The sequence below is a fragment of the Dermacentor variabilis genome, chromosome 8 (assembly GCF_050947875.1).
Source record: "Dermacentor variabilis isolate Ectoservices chromosome 8, ASM5094787v1, whole genome shotgun sequence".
Classification (NCBI taxonomy): Eukaryota; Metazoa; Arthropoda; class Arachnida; order Ixodida; family Ixodidae; genus Dermacentor; species Dermacentor variabilis.
Window position 1 is genome coordinate 76,103,422 of NC_134575.1, and position 27,060 is coordinate 76,130,481.

The window sequence follows — 27,060 nt, forward strand, 5'->3', positions numbered from 1 at the left end:
CTATCCATTTACAAACGAGAAAACACTGGCAAAGCGTGAGATGGAAATTCAAGGCGGTCAGCAAAACGAGAACAAGGTAGAAGCGTGCGCCAACGTTTCGACAAGTGCACTTGTCTTTTTCAAGGTTTCGCATTGAAAAAGACACGTTCACTTGTCAAAACGTTGGCTCCCGCTTTTACCTTGTTCGCGTTTGGCTCATTATCAATTTGAAGGACATTTACGATGAATGTGACAATACACCTCATTGGTACCACATCTTGGTCACGTGTTTATCCGTGCAAACTGTCTAGTGAAAAGTATTCTTTTAAAGAACTCCCCGGAAGTGTGTACAGCGCCTTCTTTGTGACACTTAAGGGTGTGTAATAATATCTGATACACATCTGTCAGTACTTTACACATGAGGGGTTGGCATCACTGTTTCATGGCATCTATAAATATGAATATCAATAGTTCCTGTATGAGGTGATGCTTCATAATACTGTGTAACTGTAATAAATATATCGAAGAAAGCATTTCTGTCCCAATGCTTAGAGCATCGGACAGTTGCGCCTCGCATGCAGACGTTAAAATCCCAACATCGGATACACTTGTTTCTGTCTTCAAGAGTGACATCCATCTTACTCGACAGGAAATCGACCATTGACAAACCGACCTATGCGAAACCGTGGGATGGTTTGCAAACAATGCTTCGCTTTAAGAAAATGTTGCGGCGTAATGGTTCGAGCATGTGGCTGGTGTGCTTTGTGGCCGAGGCTCAAAATCCGTGGTTGGACGTCTTTTTTTTTAATGCCGAGCAGGAATCTACTCGGGCATAACCCACTCAGTGACAGACCGACCAAGCAACCCTGGCGGAACTACAGGAAGGTAGGCAAAGAAATCATCGCTTTAAAATAAGCAAATAAATACAAGGCGATCTGAAGGTTGTCCCATTGCGTGAAATGGGTGCGCGATAGCACATGCGCAAGCGTGCGTTTCCTATAAGCCAGACACGAAGGAATTAACATATGCAAGTCCACAGCATTTCATTAACCACTACACGAAAGCTTTGTTTCACAGAATCTACATTATCTTTCTACAAAGAAAATATGCGACAACTGACGGGGCCATTTTGCTCTTATTTCTGTCCTAAGCATTGGCGTGTGGTGGGAACTGAGCACCTGTTCAGAGTGTACAATGCAGGCAAAATTTTATTTTCTCGCCGTTTTCTCATTCTTCATTTGTGTTCGCTCGTCCTGCCCTTCCAACAGTAGCTCGTCCACCCTATATAATGTCGCTTGCACGGGAGATGCATTCCAAAAATACTCTTCGTGGCACTGAACCTACACGGCGCAAGGTTGTCCCCATGAAGAGTACCAGGTGCGTGGTATTCTTCATATCTATTGCCATGATTGACTTTCTGCGTTCAGGATAATAATCAGAAATTACTCACGACAAGGTTTACATATACAGTGCGCGCTCAAAGGAATCTCTAAACGCACATCTCACAATCTATTAGCGCATTATTTTCGGGCTTCTGATATTTTTCCAAGGGACTTATATCTGAGCTAGCTCAATTTTAGTACATTTTGGTATGAGCTGCTGATATTTGATGGTCGCAGTAACGAGACGAGACAGATGCATCCAATGTGAATAAAAACAGGATTGGCTTTTCCTTTATTTCTTGTACCCCCAGTCGTGTTCTATCTCATCTCTGTCGGCCTTTCTTAATTTCCTTGCCTTGTCACTGTATATGGTGCAACTTAAGTCTCGTCCCACTATAAATATTCGTAATGCATGCAGGAATGCATCCGTTGTCTTGTCCACAACACCCGCCGCAGTTTCTCAGTGGCCATGGTGTTGGGCTGCTAAGCACGAGGTCGTGGGATCTAATCCCGGCCACGGCAGCCGCATTTCGATGGGGGTGAAATGCGAAAACACCCTTGTACTTAGATTTAGGTGCACGTTAAAGAACCACAGGTGGTATAAATTTCTGGAGTCCCCCCCTACGGCGTGCCTCATTATCAGAAAGTGGTTTCGGCACGTAAAACCCCATGATTTAATTTCATTTTTTTGTCCACAACTTCAAGATGTAGCACTCGGGTAATAGCGTATACAAATATTGAAACAGACTATTTTTAGAGCATTTTCTCGCGTCTTTTATAAGCATCAGATCCGTCAAATCCGCACCGATCACTTCAATTTGTTGTCGCTCGTTGACTCTGTCACCAGAAACTCCGGCTTTTTCTTGGTGCCGCAGGTGGCATCAAATTGTTGGCGATTTAGACATACATGAATTACCGTCTTCACCAGCTGTCTTCCTTGTATTATGCAGTACTGAGTTCGAAGCTGCACTAATGTGACACGTATTGTTTCCTCCATGTTGCGTGTATTGATGAATATGGCGTACCAGCACCTTTGTACCATTCGTCCAATTTCGTAGCACAATAGGATGTCTTTCGCTTTATGTTATTCTGTTTTCATATAGGCTACACTTGGGTCTCACGAGACCTCGCGAGTCTTCAACGATTTTCGTACCATGAAGAAGCATACTTGTTGCATTACCAGGACTGACCCTGTATCCTTCAAAGCACGCTTATGAATATTATTTCCATGATTCATCACAACTAAACCTTACTGCGCACCTAAGTAAATACTTTTAGCGATGTTGTATAGCTTTGTTGTTTTTCGTTTATTTGTTTATTTTGTATTGCGTTAACATTGTTAGATACTTGTTCTTTCATCTTCACCAGCTACCATTTGTATAATTTCTTCGTACTCCTTTTGCTACTTCACACTGTCGTTTAGTATGATTTATCGCGTTATTTATGTTGTCAGATATTTGTTCTTTCATGTTAACTCGCTAACAATATATAATTTCTTTGTACTCCTTTCCATTCTTTTTGCTATATGACTGTATCCTCCCCTCACGCAATCCTCCTCCGGGAGTTTGTGAGGTAACTGAATTAATAAATAAATATCTTCTCGCACGGGTTCTTGGTCCAGATTTATTACGGTCCCCCCGTCTCTCATTCTTCTCTTTCGCAAAACTCAGGTCTCCCATGATCGGCCTCTATTTTCCTGTATTGCGGATGTACCTGAGACCCCAAGATGTCTACTCTGAGTAGTCATATGTATCTGCCATACTTCTCCGCGTGAATCAATGTCACAGTTGACGGGCATGTATTAGCGCGTACACCTTTCACCATTCTCGCTGTCTTCTCCTTCGAATTGCTCTGTCGCTTTCCTTTCCATACACACACACACACACAGACACACACACACACACACACACACACACACACAGACACACACACAGACACACACACACACACACACACACACACACACACACACACACACACACACACACACACACACACACACACACACACACACACACACACGCACGCACGCACGCACGCACGCACGCACGCACGCACGCACGCACGCCCACACAAAAAAACATTTTAGAACACGCCACCATAATTATGAATGTATCAAACGCTCTGCGCTAACACTTCTACTCATGAAATCAGCTGGGTTTTCTTCCCTTGCAACGTATTTCCACTCTGACAGTTTTTTTTGTATGTTCTTCGCTATATTTTCGCCAAAGATGACTCGTTTCGTCTTTCCCTATAATAAGCTTAGAACAATGAGTGGGTCTGTCCATTATCATTCATTTAGCTTTCTCAGAAAACCACAGCTAATGCATTGAGAGAGGCGTGCAAATAGCGTTGAAGCCATTAGCTCGATTCTTAGCAACGACATTTCTTTAATTCGAGCTATTTGTCTTCTTGAGATGAGTGACTCAGCCTGTTTTTAGTTGTCGTACGTATTTATCAAGTAGTCTGCTGCCCCAAAGCGTATGGGCTTGCATGAAATACAAATGAAGATTCATGTAAGAGGGCGGCTGTCCTCGTTAATATAAAACCATGCAGGTATGCTGATGTGTTGAACTAATTGTATCCCTTGAATAATGTTCCTCCAAGGCACCGTTTCACATTCCTGTGGCAGTCAGTCGTCCTAAGATATTCTCTTCCTCCACATGTTTCATATTTCTGACATAGCTGTCACAGTGAATGAGCGACGCCAAGCGGATCCTATATTCTTGCTGTAAGCTGCCAGCACTTGCTTCTTCATAATTTCACTCCTCGTATCAAAGCTTTTTATGCCGAAAAATGGAAAGTACAATGCGTTTTCCTTTAAATTCCATTTGATGCTCAGCCTTGAGGTTTCCATGCCTGTTTTTCTCGCTTGTAAGTTGATAGTTCGATGTAATCGAGGCTCCTTCGTCTTGAACTTTCCCAGTGCCACTGACGCCTCTTCAAAAATATCTTTTGACTGTATGTGACGTTTTTCGACTTCTTCTGGTGAGTTGGCTCCCAATATTACGTCGGAACATGTGGGGATGCGGTGCGACCAGGCTTACGGCTACTCATGTTCCGACAGGCCACAGTCTACCAGGACGACGGATTGGCCACAGAACACGGATGAGATGAGGCCCACGAGCGAACCTACGGGATATCGACAGAAACGAGCGGAATTGACAAAGGGAACGCCTAAGCCACGAATGACGTCTAACTGCTAGAATTTGTACGCGTCAACCAGTTTGTGCAGTTATTCTAGACGGCCAGCGAGTTTAATTTGAAGAAGCGAAAGATGCTGGGGATGCAAATTACAATCCTAGTGAGCGATGCTGAAAAAAAAACTGGAGGATAATCAAGATCTTACGATATCGCTGACAGCCACCCAGAATAAAGGCGTTGGAGACTCGCTAAAGAAAGTGGACAAGCAGATGGAGTAGTTCACAAAACCTGAAAGAGCTTACTTAACGTTGGCGAAGGTCACTGAGTAGGAGTTCAAAGCAAGTGCTCTGTACAGCGTCAGCGCACACCTTTCTCGGCAAGAAGTGAGGGAAAAAGCGAGGGATCAACCCAACGTTAATGATGAAGCTAGGCAACCGCAGCAACCAACAATAGTCAAACTAACAAAACTAGAAATAATGATGATTGTTTACTTTTTCTTTATGGATATTGTCACTTTTTAGAAGACCTTAGAATGGTGGGCATACAAGATATAAGTGAACACCTTTGAGCACAGCAAACCTAATTCTCAAAGTTATAAATCAATTCATAAATAAATCATCAGTCAAGATCACCTAACCGAAAGCCAAATATAAGGAAGAAATGCTACAGAAAGATATAACGCAGTGCAAAAGATGTTATAAAAGTAAGGATGAGTTTCAAAGATTTGTACTAAACGAGAAGAAGAGAGGGGGTTGACCGAGGGGTCTGATTTTTATTAGTCATTAGTCGATTTTATTAGCTTCTTATGAAAAGCTTTTTAGTGACATTTGTGATAGTGCATCATTAGTAAGGTAATTGCAGTTTGTTGTCGTTCTGGGGAAACGGGAATACTTCTAACAGTTAATTACTCCGTTGATTGGTGTCACTATAAAATCGTGCCATTGTCACTATAAAATCGTGCCATTGTCTTGTGCAATAACCAGAGGAGTGTGGTGTAATGTTGGATGTGTTTGAATATTATTTACCTACGAATAATTGAAAGAAGAATTTTAAGCGACAGATGGTGGTTTCTATGGGAGACAAGAAAATAAGTAGTTGAGTGACAGGTGAATGGCTATATGAGTTGTGAATAAACCGTACTGCTTTCTTTTGAACTCTCTCAAATAGCAGTGATGGTGATAAAAAAATGGACGATATATTGACGGGAATTTGAAAGAGTTGTACGCGAAAGAACAGACTTGAACCCAAGCAATTGCAGCCATTCAACCATGAAAATGGAATGGCAGCGAAAGTTGACGAAAGTCAAAGGTCTCAAACGAAAAGTAAAGTGCTTTCGATGCCATTCAATCTTCACAGAGTGGAATGCTTGTCGTTGCTCGTTCGGAGGTGCCCGGGCTCGCGATTGTCGCTTTCGTTCAGCATCGCGGGAACATTCTACGTCGGTAGTCATTTCGCGCCGGTGCCGTTTACATTCTCATTGCTGTTCCCTGTGGCGCTCCTCATGCGGACGTTGTTCTTCAGATGTGCGAACTATACGTGTCCGCCACATACATATCACAGCTGTTTTTAGCGCCGATACCTCTGCTGCCTATATACTTCGATAACCTTGACGTCACGCTATTTTTCACGGCAAGCGTTCTAATCTGTAGCGCATTTTGACATCTACGATCCCGCACTGCCCCGCAAGTGACCACAACAAAGCAAACAGTCAAACCCATTGTGTATGGGTTTTTTGAAGTCCCTAAGCCCTTTTCTGCTGCCGGACGCCGAAAAAACTGTATAAGGTTAGTCATATAGATGTTTCCCTGTAAAAAAATAAATGTGCCTACCTTCTATCATGAATCACCAGAAAAGCAACAGGTTCCGTGGAGGGAATACAATTTTCCTGCAGCAACTATGGGAAACTCATCAATACTGAAGCAGTGGTACGGAAAATTGAGCTGTTGGTAGAAATGCACATGAAAGAATTAAGTGATTTGAAAACAGCAGCAACCTGCAAGGACCATGACGGTTTAATAAAACTCTCAGAAAAGTTGCAGGTGCACCTACGTGGATTGGAATGCCTAGGCTTAAATAGCGACTCCTATGCGTCAATGTTGCTTCCGATCGTGGAAAGAGCTTTGCCACTGGATATATACATTAGATGCTAGTTTAAACAACGAAACGTCCTCAATAGGTCATCAACAAAATATCACAATCTGGCTTCGTGTCAACAAGACACTCTTAGGTGTTTGATGAAATATCTAGATTGTTGAGAGTGATTGTCCACAGAAAGGAAAGAAAGCGTCGGCAGCAGATCAGAGATTAGGCAATACGCATGAACGGTTAATTTTCAAAGTAAAGCCGCAAATGTTTGAATATTTTGCGAGAATACTACTCATTATACGGATGGTTGTAGGAAAACGATACCTCATGAAGACAAAAAATACGAAGTTCAATGAGGCAAATGTTTCCTGTGTACGAGGCCTTGCTATACTGCTAAAATATTTAAAGCGAACATTAATGTGAAATATGCCAAAAATGGCTTGCGACGTCTACGTGCCGAAGGAAAGAACTGACAGCGCTTTGTAGAGCAGCTGCTCCTCGTGATGGTGATAGCAAAGGAAAATTTATATTTACCAGGATAATTTTATATTCATACCGACTGGAGTTGCATTAGCACAAGGTCGAAAGCGATCATGTTATTGTAGCGTTCTGCTGAATAGTGGCACTGAAGATCATTCATTCTCAAGAAGCTTCTCTGAGAAACTTCGCTGTAAATTTATAGAGAGGAAAAGGTGGAACGTGTCACGACATTAAAGCAGCAAAGTGAGGCAGCTTCTGTCACAAAACCACAAAGTTCCAGCACAGGTGAAGACGGCAGGTGTCAATACCCGGCTGCAGCAAGGAGTCAGCGTATGGTACAAAACTACGCGGACTTTTAGTTCACGAGGGCAAGGCTGCGAGTGTCAACGAATGGCAGAAGCATGGATAGGCAGCGTCTCGCACAAAGCCACGCACACTTCCAGCGCAGAAGCGCAGGTCGGAAGCGTCAGCACATGGGTGCGGTAAAAAAGAGGTCGCGTATTACATGAAACCACGCGCACTTGTGGTGCAGAAGGACAAGGCGGCACGTGCGAGCATATGGCAACCGCAAGATGAGGCAGCATATGTTACAAACCACTACCAGTAGCAGCACAATGACATTTAAGGCAGGAGCACATGGGAGCAGAGGGAATAGCTGCATGTGTAACCAAATACTGCCCAAAATACTGTGAAAGCCTAGCGTTGCAGGCGACATGCGTGAAACACGGCTCTTTCCATGTGCTGTAGCTGCCCGTTGCAAGCAATAGAAAGTATAACAATTTGTCTTTCACTAATAGTTCCACCGCAAATATAGTGCACGCATGGGTCGATGTGCCATACGCTACGATCATGTGCTGCTGGAAGCATGCGGGCGCTCGCCGCTGCCGCCGCCGCCGCCGTGGTGGTGGTAGTCGTCGTACAAGTATAAATATCGCCCAGACGGCTCACCTACGCCAAGGTACAGGTTGTGCGGTGCCGCATACGCTGTCACAATAGTTCCTGCTTTTTAGAATGCTAACTCTACTACTCCAGATACAAACCTAGAAAACGCCTGGTTCCGTAAATCCGAACTTCTATCGAAGCTCAAACTGGGCATTAGCCTGCCACTACCGGCCACTAACGGCATATTGTTACGCGAAGGACGTGTCAGTAAGATGAGCAACTATTTACAGGTTATATTTACAACGGTTGCAGCGCCGACCGGTTAGATTCACAGCGCGAGCCCAGTTCGTTTTTCCTCCTCTTTTCTGGAGTGATGGCGCCCACGCGCCTCGTTCAAACAAACATATACCGCATGCGTGTAGCAATACTTTTACTTGTCTTGACAATGCGTAGCGTTCAAGAATTCGTTTGCAGCATCTTCGGCAATGGCAACACAGTCATTATTATTGTTTAATGTGTTTGATCCCTCGAAAAAAATGGCTGTGGCTTAGCTAAGGTTAAGCCCAGGATGCGAAGCATACTAGCCTTTATTTTAGTTGTTGAACCACTGTTTAGCCTGGTGAACTTCTGTTGCTTGGCTATATTTGGTTCGGCTAGACGAAGAAACAACTCATGCGTTACTCTGCTTCGCCTTCAAGAGTGGAACGCGACAGCGTTCCCGTCGACCCGCCAAGGGGTGTTAGACAAAGGGCTACGGCGCAGCGACTACGCGCCCCGCATTGGACGCGGTGAGCGTCGGGCAACGCAGCGTTCGGCGCGGCAACGAAATGTGCGCCTGAGCAAGCGACGCACGCCTGAGCCTTAGAAACAGCTGGTTTCTAAGGCAACACCGCATTCACTAGAGGCGCTTTTGTACCGCTTTGAAGCATCGTACTCGTGGCTCAGTGGTAGCGTCTCCGTCTCACACTCCGGAGACGCTGGTTCGATTCCCACCCAGCCCATCTTGCAAGAGTTGAGCCAAAGCCACCTAGAAACAAGCACAGCTGCTTATATGACGGCGCGAGTTGGAGCCCCGTTTCTCCTCTGTCGTGACGTCACGGTGTCACGTGGTCAGCCTTGAAGGCGACGCCGCGAGCGTCGGCGCGAGTTGGAGCCCCGTTTTTCCTCTGTCGTGACGTCACGGTGTCACGTGGTATGGCATGGGGTCACTAAAGGTCATTGAAGGCGACACCGCCGCGCCTGAGGAGCTGGGTTGAGCTCTAGTAATATGCTTCGCATAAAAATCTATAAGGAGGAGGCCAAGCTGAAAAAGTGAGCCCCCCCCCCCCCGTACGAAATTTCTGGCTACGCCACTGAACCATTCATACCGTTCAAGAAACTTCGGTTACATGCAGGCGCGTCCTGCGTCGAGCGATAACGATTAATATTTGTAAGTCGGTGAAAATGTGGTCACCAGAGAAATATAAATAAGCACACGTGTCGATGTGCCATGGGTACCTAAGCGCAAATCCACAGAATAACAAATGATAATGTGCAGAAGTAAAGATTCCCGTTTCCATGTTTTGTTATTGAACGTTTCTTTCGTTTATAAAATGAAGGAACATCGCGAATCCTTCCAAGCGAAGCGTGTTTGCTTTCCAACAAAGCTAGAAAATGTAAACGCAATGAATACCGTGACCTAACGAAATGGTTGAGACTACGCGCGCTTGCGCAAGATAAGAATTAATTTGGCCTCTACTGCATCAAGGGTATTCGGTCTATTACAGGAAGCAAGATTCCAGAAGGAATAGTCATCTAGCAATAGCACATCGTTGCTTCGTTCTCTATGAGCGTGCGCTTACTGTAGTTGATAGTCAATGAGAAAGCGCATGATTTATTTCCCGCAAATATATATTGAATAATAACTGCACTTCAGTACAACAAAGGAGTAAACAAGCCGACGCTTCCCGATCAGTCTCAACTTGTCGGGGCTTGCTACTGAAACGCTCCCGTATCCTACTGTAAGCTTGCCTATACTTCACCGCAACAACTAATTTGCTAGTTAGATGACAACCGACTCCACAAAGCAATTCTTGAAGTCATGCACAAGAAAAGCCTTACAGTACCGATAAAATAAACAACAAACAATATTTCTTAAGTAATACTATTGTCAAAATATCTATTACACCATTTCAGAATTCGTTTACCACCGGGAAAGCAGATGATGATCTTGTTCGCCTTGATACTAATCCTTACGCCGCAATATTCATTCTCAGAAATTCCTGCGCTGAAATTTGATAAAGGTAAGTTCGGTATCTATGTCTTCTTACTGTGTTTGAAAAACAAAATTTTTTTCATCGTCTATAGTAACCTAACTTTCTTGTATTTAGTTGGATGTGCAGAATGTGGTTCCACACAGTGGAGGCGCTTCAATTAAATTGAATGCTCCATTTGTGCTTACAGTGCTGCAGACGACTGAATTTCTATTTTTTTAGTGAGTTAGAGAAAGCTCACGAATATAGAGCGGAGCAAAAATAGCTCCTCCGCAGTTGGTATAGGTATAGCGCTGTTTTTTCCTGCTCAATGTGTTCACTTCCGATTCTCGTCTGCAGTTTTTACGTTTGAAATGTGGCCGTCACACAACGAGGTTCGCCAGAGCCATTGTAGCTATATGAGGCCAGCAGCAACTAAATTTGGACGACTCAGTTAGCCGGTAGAGGACACTTCGTTATCTGAACATAAAGTGGCCTCCACCGCGCAATTCTTTTATTACTGCCTCCCTCGAGAATCGGGCAGTTATCCTTCTTCCCTTACTCTCCGACCACTGGGAAGCAGGTAATAAAGGCGGCGGTCTTTATTCAGCAGTGGGTGCTAATAATATAATGAACCCAATAGGCTGTCGTTGGAAACTCAAACTAACCACCTTCCACAAGCGAACCCTCCTGAATGATGCTAGCTTCGATGTGCCTTTTGAGATATTATCGCGGGTTACGTAGGGTACCCTCGGGAGAGTGGTCAGGTGAGCTCGTGAGGCAGAAACAAAACTCACTAGCGCGCATGTCTTCTTCAACGAAAAATTCCAGACCAAAGAGTATACGAGGTAGGATTTCTACTTCATCAGCCATAGCCATAATGTTGAGAAATTCTGAAGCATTAGCGAAATAGTAGCATGTGCAGATTAGAGTAAAGAGCAATACAGTCGATTCCCGTTAATTGGTTGCGGTTAATTCGGTTTTTTGTTCCGTGCGGACATGCTAAAAAGTCTCGGCAAGAAACCATACATTGTTATGGAAAAAAACTCCTTCATTCCAGCACGATATCTTGCCACATCGGCTAATTTGATTTTCACCAACCCGTACTCGCATCCCCTCAAGGGTGTAGTGGTTGTTATAGTTTGAAAACAGAATAAACATAAACTTCGTAAGCGATTAAGTTACCAGAAAGCCCTGACAGCAGGCACATAACATTTCTGACTGCATCTAGTCCCATTAATAGCATCAACATAAAAGGTAAATCTAGTAGCAGTCAGGAGTAATCTGGAAAAATTTAGGCTAATGCCAATGAAGAAATATGAGGCTGTAGAACTGGAGCTGATTGCCGCGAGACAGACGTCTGTCACAGTACGCCGGCATCGATGAAGAAGACCTAATAGTTGCTCCTCGCCATCTTGGCTACTGTGACTCCAGGGCTGCTCGCCTTACTTCTAAATATTTGTAAATATACGTTTTTGGTACAACATTTGTGGTAGAAGAGGTGGGTACGCTTCCTGTTCATCAACATCATCCCAGCACGGAACTCCGCAGCGGTCGCCGCGTTGTTCCCTCGGCGATGGCCACTGAAACACCGACAGCGCCGGAATTTACCGCGCAGCAGCCGTCCCCGCCGTCTGTCATCTTCTCGCTTCCAAAAGATCCGGGCAGCTTCTGTGGCCCACATGACGTGGACGTTGAGGATTGGATTTCATGGTACGAGTGTGTCAGCAAAGAGAACACGTGGGACGATACACTTATGCTGGCAAATGTGGTATTTGATCTGATGAGAACCGCACGCGTCTGATACGCGACGCGTGAGCACGATTTCACCAGGTGGCACCTATGCAAAGAAAAACTGAACGACTTGTTCGGCAAGCCCCTTTTTGGCTGCTAGCCGCCAAAAAGGCGCTTTGCTCATGCGCGCAGGGTTCTACTGAGTCATGCATTTAGTATATTCAGGATATTCTAGCGCTGTGACGCAATGTTGACTGTAATATGACCGAAGCCAACAACATTGGGCACATATTCAAAGGTATCGCCGAGGACGCATTCCACCTCTTGGTATTCAGGAACTGTGCTACCGTGGATGCCAGTGTGAAAAAGTGTCGGCGACTCGAACAAGCAAAATGTCGCCGTATTGCCCAGTAAATAACCAGGCTCCCCAATACTACCGCATCGCCATCATGCGCAGAACCACGACCGACTTTACAATCGCCTGCTTATGAAACTTTGACACGTATTGGCCGTCGTGAAATAGAAGCAATGTCACCAGTCCCTCTTGTGCCGGATATCTTGACTGCCAACCAGCCCACGGCTTTCATGATTCAAGCTGTGGTTCGACAGGAGGTCGCCAATTTGGGACTCTCCTCTGTCTGCATCGTGCACATTCCACCAGTCACACCAGTCACACCATCAGTTCCACAAGCCGCACCAAGAGGCCAGTCCTTTTACTCGCATCAAACGGCAAGTTCGGTCAGTTTGTTGGGATTCATAGTAAGGTTCGTTACAGCGTAGCACAAGGCGAGGACAAAAGAAGGTTTCCTCGTGTCATCGTTTTGTGCCTTCTTTCGTCTTCGTCTTGTGTTTCGCTGTAACGTACCTTACTATGAATCCTTTTGCTTGCGATACCGCAACTCCGCTGAGTGGAGGTCGCCGGATGATTGCCCAATCTGTTTCGCGTGCTCTCGAGCTGGGCAATTTTATGTGGCACTTTTGGAGCCGTCGGACTTCTTCGCCTGGCTGGAGAACCCAGAACCCTCGTCCGAATGGCTATTTCCGTACAACATCGACGCGCTCTCTACCGACTGACATGCCCGATGTCGAAAGTCGCATCTATGTGTATAGCATGTTACCATCACCGAGCAACCGCCGAACTCGCTCACCGCAAGCCCGCCGTTTCCGGCCGCTTAACCACCCTGGACGCTACGCACTGGATAACTAACGAATGCAGCGGCCGGAGTTAACGCTGCATTCTTGACACGGCTTCGAAATCCTCGTCTTACTGTTGATACCCGTGCTAATTTTCTCAAAGTCCAAGTCGACGGTGTTACTGCCACGGCACCGGTGCACAAATCTTGGTGATGAGGGCTAGTCTTCGTGAGGCGCTGAAGAAAGTCCTGACACCTGCCATGCCACGTGCAGTAAAAGACACCGATGGAAGCGCACCCACATTGTCTGAACATGTACTGTCCGCGTCACTATATCTGGCCATCGGACAAGTGCTCTGTTTCATGTGTTTGAGCAGTGCCCATACGACGTGAATTTGGGCATTGTCTCTTTGTTCACACATTCAGCCCTCGTCGACTGTGGCGCCGGTGTCCTTCAACTTGAACACCCTTCTGTCCCAGAGACTATTGCTGCTGTGTCTACGCAACTGTGTACTCTAGCGTTCCCGGTATTGAATTTTTTACACCCTCTGCTTCTGTCACTGACGGGGATTACGTTGCATGCCCTATTATTGACGTTGTCTTGGCACACAGTGTGAACCTACCACACGCAGTTGTCCAAATTATGAACAATGAAGCTTAATTGCCTGTGCTCAACCTCTGCGTATCCGCCCATGCTCCACGGTCAGGAATCACGCTTTCAACGTTGTCATCCCTAAACGACTGGCAGATCACGCTAACATCTGAAGCCCCTTTACGTCCTATGTGCGCAGCAGGATCCATCACCTTGTCCACCAGTGAATTCGACAAAATGATAGCCGTGGAGCTTTTACTTGTACACGCTGCGCATGCGCGAAAGAAAAATAGAGAAACAGAGGTGCGCGATTAGCCAGCACCACCTAGATAGCACAAGGTCTGTATACTCTGATCCATGATGTCACGTTACCTGGCCCAAAATTTCCCCTGACAAGGCTAGCATGACAAAATCGATGATGTCAAAATCGCTGTTTCCTACTCGGGAGCATCCACATTATATTCTGTGGCGGTCGGGCCAGGTAACATGACGTCTGGATGGGAGTGAAAAGGCCTTGTGCTATCCTGGTGGTGTTGGATTAAACGCACCAGTAGTAACGTCGTCGCTCTCCGTCGTAGCCGAGCACGCGTGCAGCAGTTTTTCTCCTACTCCGAAATGGGTATGCCACGCGTCATGCGTTCTCTTTAGAAACAGGCAGCTTTCGATTAGCAACGCCGCGAGCAGAACTTGGGACGAGCTCGTATAAACCATAGAGACGCTGCAGCCCGGGCATAACAGTCTCGTGCACTCGAGCGCAAGCAGCAACTGCGTACAGAGGATCCGGCAGCCTACCAAGCTGTCATTTCATTAACTGTCGGGATTAACCAAATGATAAACACTGCGGCCGCACGTTTCAGCTTCACTGGTTAACCATCTGTATGCAGTGTTTAAATATCGCGTGGAGCAATAACTCAATTCGGCCTGGACAAGTATATTAGCCGAAAACGCGGAAATAATGTGCACAGCAGATTGCGACGCGCCGTTAGGTTAAAAATAGCCAATATTTATCATTATAATTATTTAGTTTTTAACACGATGCCATTGTACAATGAAAGCCGAGAAGTAGTGAAGTGTTGCCACCTTAGAAAAAATCCTAAAATAGGCCTACTTTCGAAATATCCCCCATATAGTCAGTATAAGCTACATTGCTGCTCCAGTTGGGATCGTTTCAAACTGCTCTTCCCTACTGATAAGCTTCGATTTCGCAACGTATGCTCTAAATGGAATACTTAAACTGTTCCATTAGGGTTCTTATAACTAAGCACTTCTACGTTGCGAATACCCTCTGGTGTAATTTATGCTTCATGCTACACTACAGAAATCACATAGCGCAACCTGTCAAAGGTAATTTACTACAATTATATAAAAGTGTTAGGGTAATATAGTAGAAAGTATGGCGCCCCTTCTTTCGTAAACGCGTGCAGCTTAAAAGTTTCAGTTTTAGTGCAGTAGAAGAAGGCTTTATGCATGCTGATGTGTGCATTATTATGTAAAGTGGAAAGAAAAAAATTGCACACCCACCATTTACTAAAGAAAAACTGAGCAACGCTTCTGCCTTTTTTGTCCGTTATTCATGCCTTATATAAATTGTATTGTACCACAGAATCCCAAATACGAACGCCCGCCTAATCATCGGCATTCCCTGCGTCACATCCAATGCGTGCAGATGCCCCTAGAGGTGAGATGAGCTGGCACGTGAGAAAACACGATGCGCTGTTCGCTAAGCCGGAAGCCGTCTCGCAGAGCTATAAAAACTAGATAAGTGACACGATATAGGTCAGTTCTCTTGTTTCTTTATGCTTGTAGAGAGGTGTTGTCATCTTACAGGGTGGGTGACAAGGAATCTTTCGGAAATTTATTTTTCGAATTGTTCTTACTACTTGACGATTTAAACCTGCATCGGTAAATGGACCAAATAATCATGTGACTAATTGATCAGCCAGGGGAGAAGCATGCAGGCACTGTACTGCGAAAAACGTCAGTTGAAATGGCTGATTTGAAAACGTCAGCAAGAAGAAAAAGGCCAGTAACTATTGTTCTTAGAAGGTTGTGGGTATTATGTGGCTGGGCAAACAGCAAAAGGTGCGGAACGCGGCTGTTCGCTGCACAACAACAGAATAGTAAGGGCAGCAACCGGAGCATAGTCGTCTGCTTTGATACACCCCTTCGCCGACCTTCTATGGGAAAATACTTCCGCTGAACGCAACGCCGAGTTTTGTTATTGGAAGGACATTGATAAAATGGCAATGATACAATTACCGAACGAATACTCAAATGGTCATTTCTTTCATACTTCATATCTAGTGCATCCTATCAAGTTGCTGCCTTGGCCGAGCATCTGTGTATATTGCAAATGGTAAATGACGTTTGCCTCCGCATGTTTAATATAATGCGCGGCTTTTTTTGTGATAGATATATTGTTTCACGAAGACTGTAAGCCAAGTATATTTCATTTTAATATTGCAGTAATTATACCCATGAGAGCAGCATTCCCGGCAAGTTAGTAATCCATTACTTAAATGATATTGCGCGACAAAAAAACGACACGGACGCTAGGTGTGTCTTCTTATCTCAATTGTGCTAGGTGTGTCGTCTTCTCTCACCTCCGTGTCGTTTTTTTGCAGCGCAATATCCTTTAACTAATTTTAACCAGTAATTCACAAAACCTACAGAAAAAAAGCTGGTAGCTAACGTAAAAATGTTTGTACTCACATGTATATCTTTACTATTTTAGCTGTTTGACGAAACTTTCTCTTTTTCTTTCGCCAGAGTAATGTTGCAGAGTGCTGAGATCCTTGCGTTTGATCGATGTCTAATAGCCGACATAAAGGATTTCGTTGTCATGGAAATTATTCACTTGCAGGACGCTGTGACTACGACAGTCATTCACTGAGTGAAGGAGGGTCTTTACGCCTTGGCACCCCATGCGTGAGGTTGGTCTGCCGCTACAATAAAAGGGAATTATTGGTCAATGGGTAAGAATTTCTTTTGATTTAAATGGTTCTGGAAGCGCTGGCACAAAAGATGTTAGCGTCATTTAAATGTGCAAATACTTGACGTATCAGGCCATGTAATTTTAGAATTTATGTTTTAGTGCAGTGCTGAGCGAAGTTTACCTTCATTTGATAGAGCCGTAATAAACATTGTTCGACAAAAGTATCATAGTGAAAGATCAAGAAATAGAGAGAATATTTTGCAAAACTTAAGAGTCATGGATAATTATTGTAGACATCGTTCATTACTGAAAATAACCTGGTCAGGAGATCAAGTAAAACGCGATCGTTCACAGTACGGCATTTGTCGCAAAAGCCGCTCAGTTCTTCTCGCAAAGATTATCATAGCAGTCTTCAGTGTTAGCAAAAATGCATTGTCAACATACCACCATCGTTATCACCTTGACGTGATATTTGCCGTTCTCGCCTTTGGATAGTCGACATTGTCATCATATCACCGCCGTCATTCTGTCACTAATATCACTTGCGTTAGAAGTAGACATGAGAGCAATATTGCATGATTTATTGCTCTGAGCTGAAACTGAATGGGCAGGTAAAACATACACATGTTTTGTGTGTTTATTACAACAAAAGAGCAGATGTACACAAATGTGAAATTGAAAACGTCCATTGAATTGAAAACGTCCAAATTGAAATTGAAAACGCCCATTCTGGTATTATAGGATTTCGATCCTGATTACATAATCCCTGATTTAAAGGGGAACTGCCTTCCAATGTGGGTGTGCAGCTCTTACACGAGGGCAACACATACACGAGTATATACGGTAGGCAGGATTCATGGAGCGACGATTGTACAAGACTTCAATATGCAAAATGCCACATTGTTTCAGGAACCATTCAGTGGAGAATGAACTTTAAATGCGAGAGAAATGCGTGAGCATTAACTCGCACCTCTCTGGGGCCTTGGAGCCATGATTTATACAGCTTATCACGTTGTAAATCATTCAGGAGCGCCCTAGAACCACGCCCTGTCTCTATGAGGAGCGAAGTGCATATGACGGTGGTCCGCAGCAATTTTATATATATATATATATATATATATATATATATATATATATATATATATATATATATATATATATATATATATATATATATATATATATATATATATATATATATTGTTTGGACCATAAGAAACCATATATAAGAAAATATATGACGTTGCCACCAATTGAAGTAACAAAATGATAAACTAATGGTAGTGAAAGTGAATGAAAAAAAAATTGACTCCCCGTCGCTGCACCTGAGAGTGTACATGTCCAGCGAAGCTGCCGAAAACCACCACAACTCCTGAGGGGGTACGCAATGCTTTATTACTTTAGAGGAATGGTACTAATGGTAATTTTGGCAGCACGTCGCCGCTCGTCCTACCGCCGTTACTTTTTCCCTTTACCGCTCTTCGTGTTCACGCTGCTCCTCCGGAGTCGTAACTATGCGGTGCGCGCCCATAGCGGTGCTAGAACAACGAAATCTGTTCCGAGGATGGTTGTTTTATATACGAAGGGCTAGAGAAGTCACTTTTCAAGTCGCAAGCTGCCGTCGCCGTGGCAGTTTGCGACGTGGCCTTTGCTGAGATACGAACAGTTGTCTTCGCATTATGCGTGCATTTCTCTTACGAGCTGAGCTTTCGCGGCGACGTTCTGACGTCCACTTTCTGTGGTATTTATGTCTGTCTGCTAGAACTGACCGTAGGAGCTTTGCACACTCTTAAATGTTCTCTTATGCACTGTTTACTTCTACCATGTGGCAGGCTTCCCACTGTGCAACTGACCATAGACCGGAGCAGGCTGCCGTCAGTTGCACTACACACACCCACATACGCCTACACACAGACGCGCTCTTAGCTCTCCCACCCCCTCTCTACATCTACTACGTGACATGCTTCCACACTTTACACGAACATTTTTTTCACTTTGACACTCATAATGCTAACGCATTAAAATAAGCGGCAAGCACCTTGTCAGCTAACAGCCAAGTCTTGGTTTGACAGGGGCTCACCACCTTTCTTGTTCATTTCGTGTTTGTTTGTTTTGACTTAGGCATGTAAGGGCGTATCTAAGATTTATAGGCTATGTCAGGGCGTAATTCGAAAATCCCTCATTGTGCAGCCAGCACCCAGAGCTACTCACCATATTTGTAAACTTCCCAGCTTTAATTGTGCAGCCAAGAGGGTTCGCACCTACCTTACAGACACTTTATAAAGTCCTAGGTCGTTTTTGATTATTAATGGAGTGCTTCCATAATCTATGTATTTCTCAGAACAAATTCGGAAAATATTTCAAGATCGATGGCTCTTCAGAAAACTACAAATGATTTCGACATTGTTCCCCGTTTATGCTCTTCCACGGGCGATGATAATGGTTCTCCTCTTCAACAGCTTCACGGCATTCTACAAATCCAATATGCCAGGGAAACACGCGGGGCTTTGACATTGCTTGATCACGAATAGTAAGGTCCGTGATCTGTCAAAATTACTTTACATGTGGTGCGGTGCAGCTGCACAGTGTCGGTCACGTGAGCATCAGTCGCTGCTTGCTTCTTTAGGATCAACCGCAGCTTCGCCAAGGAGTCACAGGAGGATAACGGTAGAAAATTCTTGCCTTCCGAACCTTGTCACCAGAATCCGCGAACACCACAGGTTGGAAGTAGGATAGAGGCCAGGCCGTTGCTGACGTCTTGAAACCCAGGCCCGTAGCCCGCCACCTTCGCTTCTCTGCTCGGCGCTCCTGACGTCTTGAGGTTCGGACCGTCAACGCGCCAGCCTCGCTTTTTCCACGCCGAACACCGGGGTTCTCCTCGAGAAAAAAAAATGAACCCGTTTGTCTTTCTTCTCTCCTTCTCGTCCCTCTTCCAGAACTAATCGTGTGCCTTCGTGATGGGCTCTTGGCCGAGGTGCCGCGTCCTGCGAGCACGCGCCAAATGCCACTAGTCTTTCTCTTTTAAAGTCACTGAGCATCCACCACACAAAACACGCGCACGTTAGCCTTTACACATGACACCAACCACTCCAAGACTTTTCGTAAGCAGCTTATCAGACAAGTTTAATGCTATTTGCAGTGCATATCCAGTAATACGGCGTACGAACACTATTGGAGTTGCGATTTACCACACTGTGTGAAGCTTCCAAGTGTTTTATCAGTTTGAGTATTTTTATGTTTGCAAGCAGTACGATTTTCATTTTCTTCCTGCTGGGCAAATTGTTTATTTATACGGTAATTCGCTGCTGGGTGTTGAAGATGTAAAATGTTTATTTACCGAAAACTGATGGTAACTGTTGTTGCTTAGAAAAAGTTATGCAGATCAAGCGAACGATCTCGAAAGCTATGTAAGTTCTTGTGTTTTTTGTTGAACATTGATTTTTCATATGTTATAAAACTGTTCGTCTCTGACACCTTTTTTGAAAACGATTACGTGGCTCCCTCAGTGCCAATATATATATATATATATATATATATATATATATATATATATATCGAGAGAGAGAGAGAGAGAGAAAGAGAGAGCCAAAGGCAATATTTTCTCTTGTCATGAGCGTCCATTGGGTGCAGAAGGAATCGCAAAATTTTTCAGGCTCCATTTGATTGCGAAAGCGATTATACGTACATTCCAGGTGCATTTTGCCGTCGCCGTGATGTTCCGCATAGAGTCTAAGAGCGAAAACCGCGTCGCCGCGTGCAGTATGCTGCATGTGCGAGGGAAAGCCTGCGAGGGAAGCCGTGAAGTCCCTTAATCTTTCAAAATTAGCGCCATTCCTAGATCTTTCCGCACCCCCTCCCCCGCTCTCCTCAGCGTTTTCTTCTCGCCGCCTCCTGTCGCCCCAGCCTCCTCTGCTCTCCCATTGGCCGGTCCGGGTGACGTGGAAGCAAGTGTAGCACTTTGTATTTTTCTTTCCAGCGCGCGCCTACCGCCATTGTAGACCCAGTGCGACGAAAGTGCGCGCAAACCGATTGATCGAATGCCTTAGCGGACCAAATCAACTCTGTTAGGGACGAGAAGTTCATTGGGATGCCATGCTGCTGCTCCTTCCGTTGCCGCAACCGACAAGGCGAGTGCAAAAGGCTTTTGTTGACCATCCCACGAGCGCAATGCACAAAGAAAATCGTGGCTGCAGAGCGTCGGGCGGGCTGACTGCGATGATGTTGCTAAAAGCGAATAGCTTTGTGAAGTGTCACGGTTCTTCACTACCTCTTATATTGAACCTAGTTTACGCCTGAATCTTTAAAAAAATGTGCTTGCGTATGTGTCCATACTGTGCGTGGTTTTAGCATGTTTAAGTTTAGCTTTTCTCGATGGTGCTCGCTTTGTTTCATAGGAGTTTGGCCACGACAGTGCTCACGCCTGCAGCGGGTGTGCGACATAGAAGCGACTTTATTCCGGCAATTTTTCAGCTCCGCCAGAGAGAGAGAGAGAGAGAAGAATATAGAGAAAGAATATAGGGAGGTTAACCTGAAGTAGTTCCGTTTGGCTACACTGCACGGGGGAAAGGTTAAAGGGATAAAAAGGGAAAGAGAGTGAAAGGGGGGAGATAGAGAAAAAGAAAGATGAGCACAAACAAAGCGCGTACACCATAGAGCGATAGGGGGCGGCGTTCTTAAACTCTGTCGTGAAGCCCCGAAGACCACAGGAACCTTGATAACGCGAGTGAGACCTTCACCGCGGATGTTATTTCGGAGCACTGACCTAAAGCTTTGAGTTCTGATAAGGGACGATTGTCCAGCTTGTCCAGTATTCTGCACATCACTTGTATCTGTGCGCTATATCACGGGGGGGACACAGATAATATGTGCGAGCGTCGCATCGCTATTGCATGTGTCGCACGCGGAGCTGTTGGCCATTCCAATAAGAAAAGCATACGAGTTCGTAAAGGCGACGCCTAGCTACAGAGGGTAAAGCATGGTCTGTTCACGTTGTCGTAACCCAGGCGGGAAGTGCATTCGTATGTCTGGAGACAAAACGCAGACAACACATGGTGCAAACGTTCGAGTCCCACAGGGGCAAAATACAATTACGGGACATCAATCGCAGCGCAGCCGCAGCGCCTGTTCGCGAAAGTGGAATGAAGACTCGTTGACCACTTTCATGCGCAGATCAGGCGGCATCATCGGCGTGGTCATTCCCGCAGATGTTACAATGTCCTGGAAGCCATTGAAAGATTATGCTGTGTCCCTTGTCATGGCTGTGGTGATATATGTGTCGAATTTCTGAGGCCAGTTGTTCATTGGGTCCGTGGCGCATTGGGTTTTGTATGCACTGAAGGGTTGCCTTGGAGTCACTAAAGACTGCCCATTGTTGCGGTGGTTCCTGCTTAATGATAGAAAGTGCAGCACGGAGTGCCGTGAGTTGTGCAGCCGTCGATGTGGTCACACATGATGTTTTGAATACTATTTCTTCATATTTTGCCGGGATGATGGCTTCAGCAGCAGTGCTGTTGAGTTTTACCGAACGATCTGTGCAGACATGTTGCAGAAATCTGTGCACGTTGTGAATGTGTTCCAAGGTTGCTTGTTTCGAAGATTGCAACGGCGATACAGGTTTGTTTCTGATTCCTGGAATTGTCGACTGCGCTTGTGGCCGGTGCAGATACCACAATGAGTCTGATGATCGTGTAGCAGGCGGAAATTCTGATGGCAAGTAGGCCTGATGTCCTACAATACTTTTGGGAAAAGTTGAGTGTTGCCTTTTCACTGGCAAGCACGCAAGTTTGTGGGAGGGAATCCGAGTCAGGTGACGGATGTGTGCTCTCAGGACATCTGTATCAATGTAGACTGTCAAAGGAGCGTGTCTGGCAATGACCAGTGTCCCAATTAACGATGTAGTTTTTGAGAGACCAAGACAAGTTGTGAGGGCTTATGCTTGCACACTCTGAAGTTTGCGGATATTTGTAGTGCAATTATATCCTATACGGGTAAGCTGTACCCCAGGAGACCCAAGAACAGTGTTTTATATATTGGTAACATTGATGGTACTGTTGCGCCCCAGGACCTCTCACCGAGAAGTACAAGGAGGTCCACAATGGCGGTGAAACTCTTTGTGATGTACGAGACGTGGTTGCTCCAAGACAAGTCTCGATCAATGATGACGCCAAGAAATCGGTGCTTTCGTCTATATCGTATAGTTTGGTTATTAATCCACAAAGCATACGGGGCCATCGTTTTTCGGGGAAAAGCAATGAGTGCACATGTTTCAGCTGAAAGAGCTCCACCAGAAGTTAGTACATTGTCGACGCTTTTGAAAGGCTCACTAACGCTTATGAATGTAGTCGTTCAGCTTCAACGTGCGCCCACACGCGTTAATTTGGTGTATGGTGTTTAACAAACATAACGTCCCGAAGCGACAGAGGCTATGAGTGAAGTCGTAACGGATGGCTCCGGATAACTTTATTTAGGTTGCCTGGGTATGTTTACCATGCACTTTCACGGTACAGTACGTGGACTAGTTAACTCCCTGTTGGCGTTCCGTAATTTACCCGCACGGGCGTGGTAGCGCTGCGTCTGAAGTTGGTGCCTGGGCGTGATTGCATTTCTGTAATAGATTTTATTTACTGCTTCTAACAACGTGCGATTATTTCGCATATTGGCGGCACCTCCAGGACACCAAAGCGGCAGCGGGAACACCAAAGCTAGAACCAGGGCTGTTCCTTGGGTTGGGGCTCACCGAGACCTATGCGTGAGCGACAACAAAAGCACCACGCAAGAAAAACAGCGCCCCGCCATGCGAGAAGAAATTACGGAGCGCCAATGAGGAATCTGCCCACGGCGTCTTGCATTTCGCCTCTGTACCGGCTGCTGATGGACGGGTCCTCAGTAATGGAGGGAAGAGCAGCGGCCACTCGCACATATTGTGTGCAAGATTATCATTGCAGACAAAGGTCCCAAAGGACCACAGGTCCCCTGATATATAAGGATGAACATTTTCACTGAATAATGTTAACGTTTTTATCCGTCCGATTAAGTAACTGGTTACCGCATGCGTCATATCCAGTGTATGTTGCCTTCTATCTCTTGAGACAAATAATTTCGCAGATTTTGATTATGAAAGGCGGACAGAGTTGCTGCGGAAGCTGCGCGTGCAGCAGTTATGTAGGTTTGCACGCAAGAACCACGACAAGAGTTAGTGCATCTTTTGCAACTCGCTTTAATATCTAATCCTTCTTTTTCCTTCGGTTTCCACTGCTTGCGCTTGCCTGACAGCTCAGTAGACTGTGTGTATTTGTGCTATATACTTTCCTGATCTCCCAGACTGGGATAAACGCCTTTGTTCAAGCCATCTGAGGACTGTTTGGTCTTACAATCATATCGCTCTCTCTATCTCTATACCCGCCGTGGTGGTTTAGCTGCTATGATGTGGGGCTGACAATCACGAGGTCCCGCGATTAAATCGCGGCCGCGGCGGTTACATGTCGATGGGGGCGAATTACAAAAAGTCCCGGGTACCTTGCATTGGGGCACGTTAACAGACCCCAGTTCGCCAGAATGAATCCAGAGTCCCCCACTACGGGCGTGCCTCATAATCATATCGAGGGTTTGGCACGTAAAACCGAAAAATTATTTTTTTCTCTATAGTTTGTAGTGTTCGAGTTATAGGGACACTGCTTCCCTGCGAAAACTTACAACGCAAAGAAAAGTACAGGCGCATGTACTATACAGATATAAAATTAGCACTTCAACAAAAGTATTAGCGGTGCTAAAGGGGAGAGAATAGTTCTTTTGGGAACCTCTGTTCATTTTTCCGATCATGTTCCTTCTTGCTATCAAATTCCAGCCCCTTGCACTGTAATAAATACAATAAATAAAGAAATAATGTGCTGCGAAGACTACCGCTCGCTGTTAACGTAACAAAATATGCGCAAAGCGCTAAACTTATCAAGCCAACTAAGGACAACCCGTAATAAATCCTGCATAGCAGTCCTCGTCTTCCTGGTTGTGCTTCTTCTTGCGATGCACCGGACCCACAGTTTTTGCATCATGCTCGTGCTTTCGCTCGTTTAACATAGGCATTTCCGCAATACACGTCTCTGCACTACATAGCCTTGCACATGTGCACAAAGGTAATTGGAACACAGGCACTATGACCGAGCTTGGGAGCCTACATGCAGAACAGTGTTTGCATCTAAGCTTCCTTCTAAGCTTCCTTCCTGTCATGGTTCCTTCGAACAACTTCATGGGCAAGCTGGAATAACGAACACACATGGACGCCAGCTGGTGCTAATGGATTTCACTTCCTTGTCTTTTTGTGTACCTATTCATAGGAGTGCTGTTCACTGTTTTGGCGGCTGAACACTCACCGGCAGTTTGGCATTGGCATACGCCCTCCGCTGTGATTGGTTGGCCTACTCGGCAAGAGAGCAGCCACGCAGCATCCCCGGTGACAAAACCCGGCGAGATTCGCAAAGGGAACCTTAGCTTTTAATAGTGTCAACATTTATTACGTACTGTATGTGAATCTAGGAAACACTAATGAGCGTTGCCGCCACCGCCGCCATCTTGCGGAGAGGTGGCAATACTTCGCGCGTCAGTCGATAGTGCTAATAACGCCCCATGCCGGTGCAAAGCTGCCCGAACAGCGCTTTGATAGATTGTGGCAATGCTTCCATGAAGAATGCTTTGTCACTGCAGAACCCCAGCTAAAACTTGCAATCGCAGATGTGGTAACAGAGGGTTTGAAATGTTGTCTGTTCCTATTATTCATTTTTCCTTACGCGGAAACAATGTTCGTTCTTCTGCAAAAGAAAAAAAATATGTGCGACCATTACGATACTCACTATGCCAAAATTTGAGGGCAGCTTATTATGTGTATTCATTTAGCGGTATATTGAGGCAAAATATTTCAGGCCGAAATCACCGCACCGACTGACCATCCGATCAGTGCTGTCAGTGCCTTCGCAGAGGAAGGGCCAATATGCGAACGCTGGCACCATGAGCGACATCCAAGCCAGCTCTGAATTGAGACGACGACGAACGCGCGATCAGTGGCACGAGTGGGTTTGCCCGCTTACGCTCACACTGATGCTGATGCTCATCCCAGGAACGGGCACCTAAACTCTGCACTCTAAAAGTGAAGCATCAGCGCCGCCTGGTATCATCTGTTGTGCCGCTTTTTCTATAGTGTTGCATCGCTGGGTCACCGCATCATTGATTTAAAATTGCCAACGGTACTGCTGACAGCATCATTCGCAATCGTTAGGATTACAGAGGAATTATAAACAATCCGAAGCAGTCAAACGATTGAACTATTTTGGGAGTACGCTTCCTGAAAAGTAGTATGCACTGGCAGTGCAGCTACGATTCTACAAACTTCCGGAAGCAGGCTTTTCAGAAACTTCTCACTGAATTATCAATGTACTTTGAACCATATTTCCAGGGAGAAATAAAGTTCGTGCTACTAGTCTGAGGATTCTTGCTGAGCATGCATCAGTTAACTACTTTAAGACATCGACTTATCAATTTCAGCTTGTTTTCTAATTATTAATAAACGGTAGTTACTGATTCTCCAATTATTTACCTGGATATTGATTTTTTTCCGCAAGCAAGCTCTACCTGTTCCCATAATCGACATGAAATTGACAAATCGCGGTGTTTTCTGCAGGTGACTGTAAAAAAACAACTTGCCACTTAGTGATTCGTAAATAGATTCTCGCCAGTAACGCATAGAGTAGCAGCAATTTCATTCTTTCTCTTTTTTTCCGCTCTACTTTGCAGATGTCCTGCCCCTCCCAATTCTAACGATCCAGATGATCCACCAGGCATGCTCTACTGGCCCTATTGTTGCGAAACGATTAGTGGATAGCACGCCAAATGAGAAGTGTATCTTTGTCATATTGCTTTGTTATACGTAACAATATCACTATATATATTGTGTAACCAATATTCATGTGAATTGTTCAAAAAAACTAAATTATATTATTTGTATCATGTCAACAAAGCGAAAAAATGCTGTTCGGGATTATTTCCTTGAACTTTTTGGCAGTGCAGGCATTTTTGTGGCGTTGTGACGTCAGATGAATTAAATATTGATCAACGGGTGAAGGTCATACCGCAGAGGACTGTATTCTTAGCGCCATTAAATCTTCATACGAAAAAAAGTGCTTTCTACCAAAGAAGTTACGATTTCTTTTTGTAAAGAAAAGAAAACAAGTGGGCTCGCTGGGTAAGGTAAATATTTTTCAGTAACAACGAAAAATGACACGAACAATATTCTAGGAAGGGGTTTTTCAAAGCAGGTTAAACTGCATGAAAAAACGAGGACAAGCGAAAGAAACACAGAATACACCTTGGTGTGTGTTGTGTGTTTGTTTCGCTTGTACTCGTTTTTTCACGTAATTTTAACCTTCCTTGAAGTAAGAGCTAGGTAGCCCTCAGGAACGTCCTACTAAGATAGGAAGGTGTTACCAGGATGTGACCT

At 45.0% G+C, this 27,060-nt stretch overlaps 1 protein-coding gene across 1 annotated transcript; it reads left to right on the plus strand.

The window, feature by feature from the left end:
- Window positions 1-1,246: 1,246 nt before the first annotated feature.
- On the plus strand, window positions 1,247-26,769 carry LOC142591116 (uncharacterized). The gene is made up of 4 exons (XM_075703500.1): window positions 1,247-1,356; window positions 10,128-10,234; window positions 16,506-16,617; window positions 26,358-26,769. Exons 1-4 carry the CDS (start codon window positions 1,268-1,270, stop codon window positions 26,443-26,445), a joined length of 396 nt encoding a protein of 131 aa, XP_075559615.1. The 5' UTR covers window positions 1,247-1,267; the 3' UTR covers window positions 26,446-26,769.
- The last annotated feature ends 291 nt before the right edge of the window (window positions 26,770-27,060 follow it).

Coding starts and splice junctions, on each gene's coding strand:
- LOC142591116 (XM_075703500.1), top strand. CDS start 1,268: ATGTCGCTTGCACGGGAGATGCATTCCAAAAATACTCTTCGTGGCACT. Junction 1,357..10,127: donor GTCCCCATGAAGAGTACCAG/GTGCGTGGTATT, acceptor ACACCATTTCAG/AATTCGTTTACCACCGGGAA. Junction 16,618..26,357: donor AGGGAATTATTGGTCAATGG/GTAAGAATTTCT, acceptor TCTACTTTGCAG/ATGTCCTGCCCCTCCCAATT.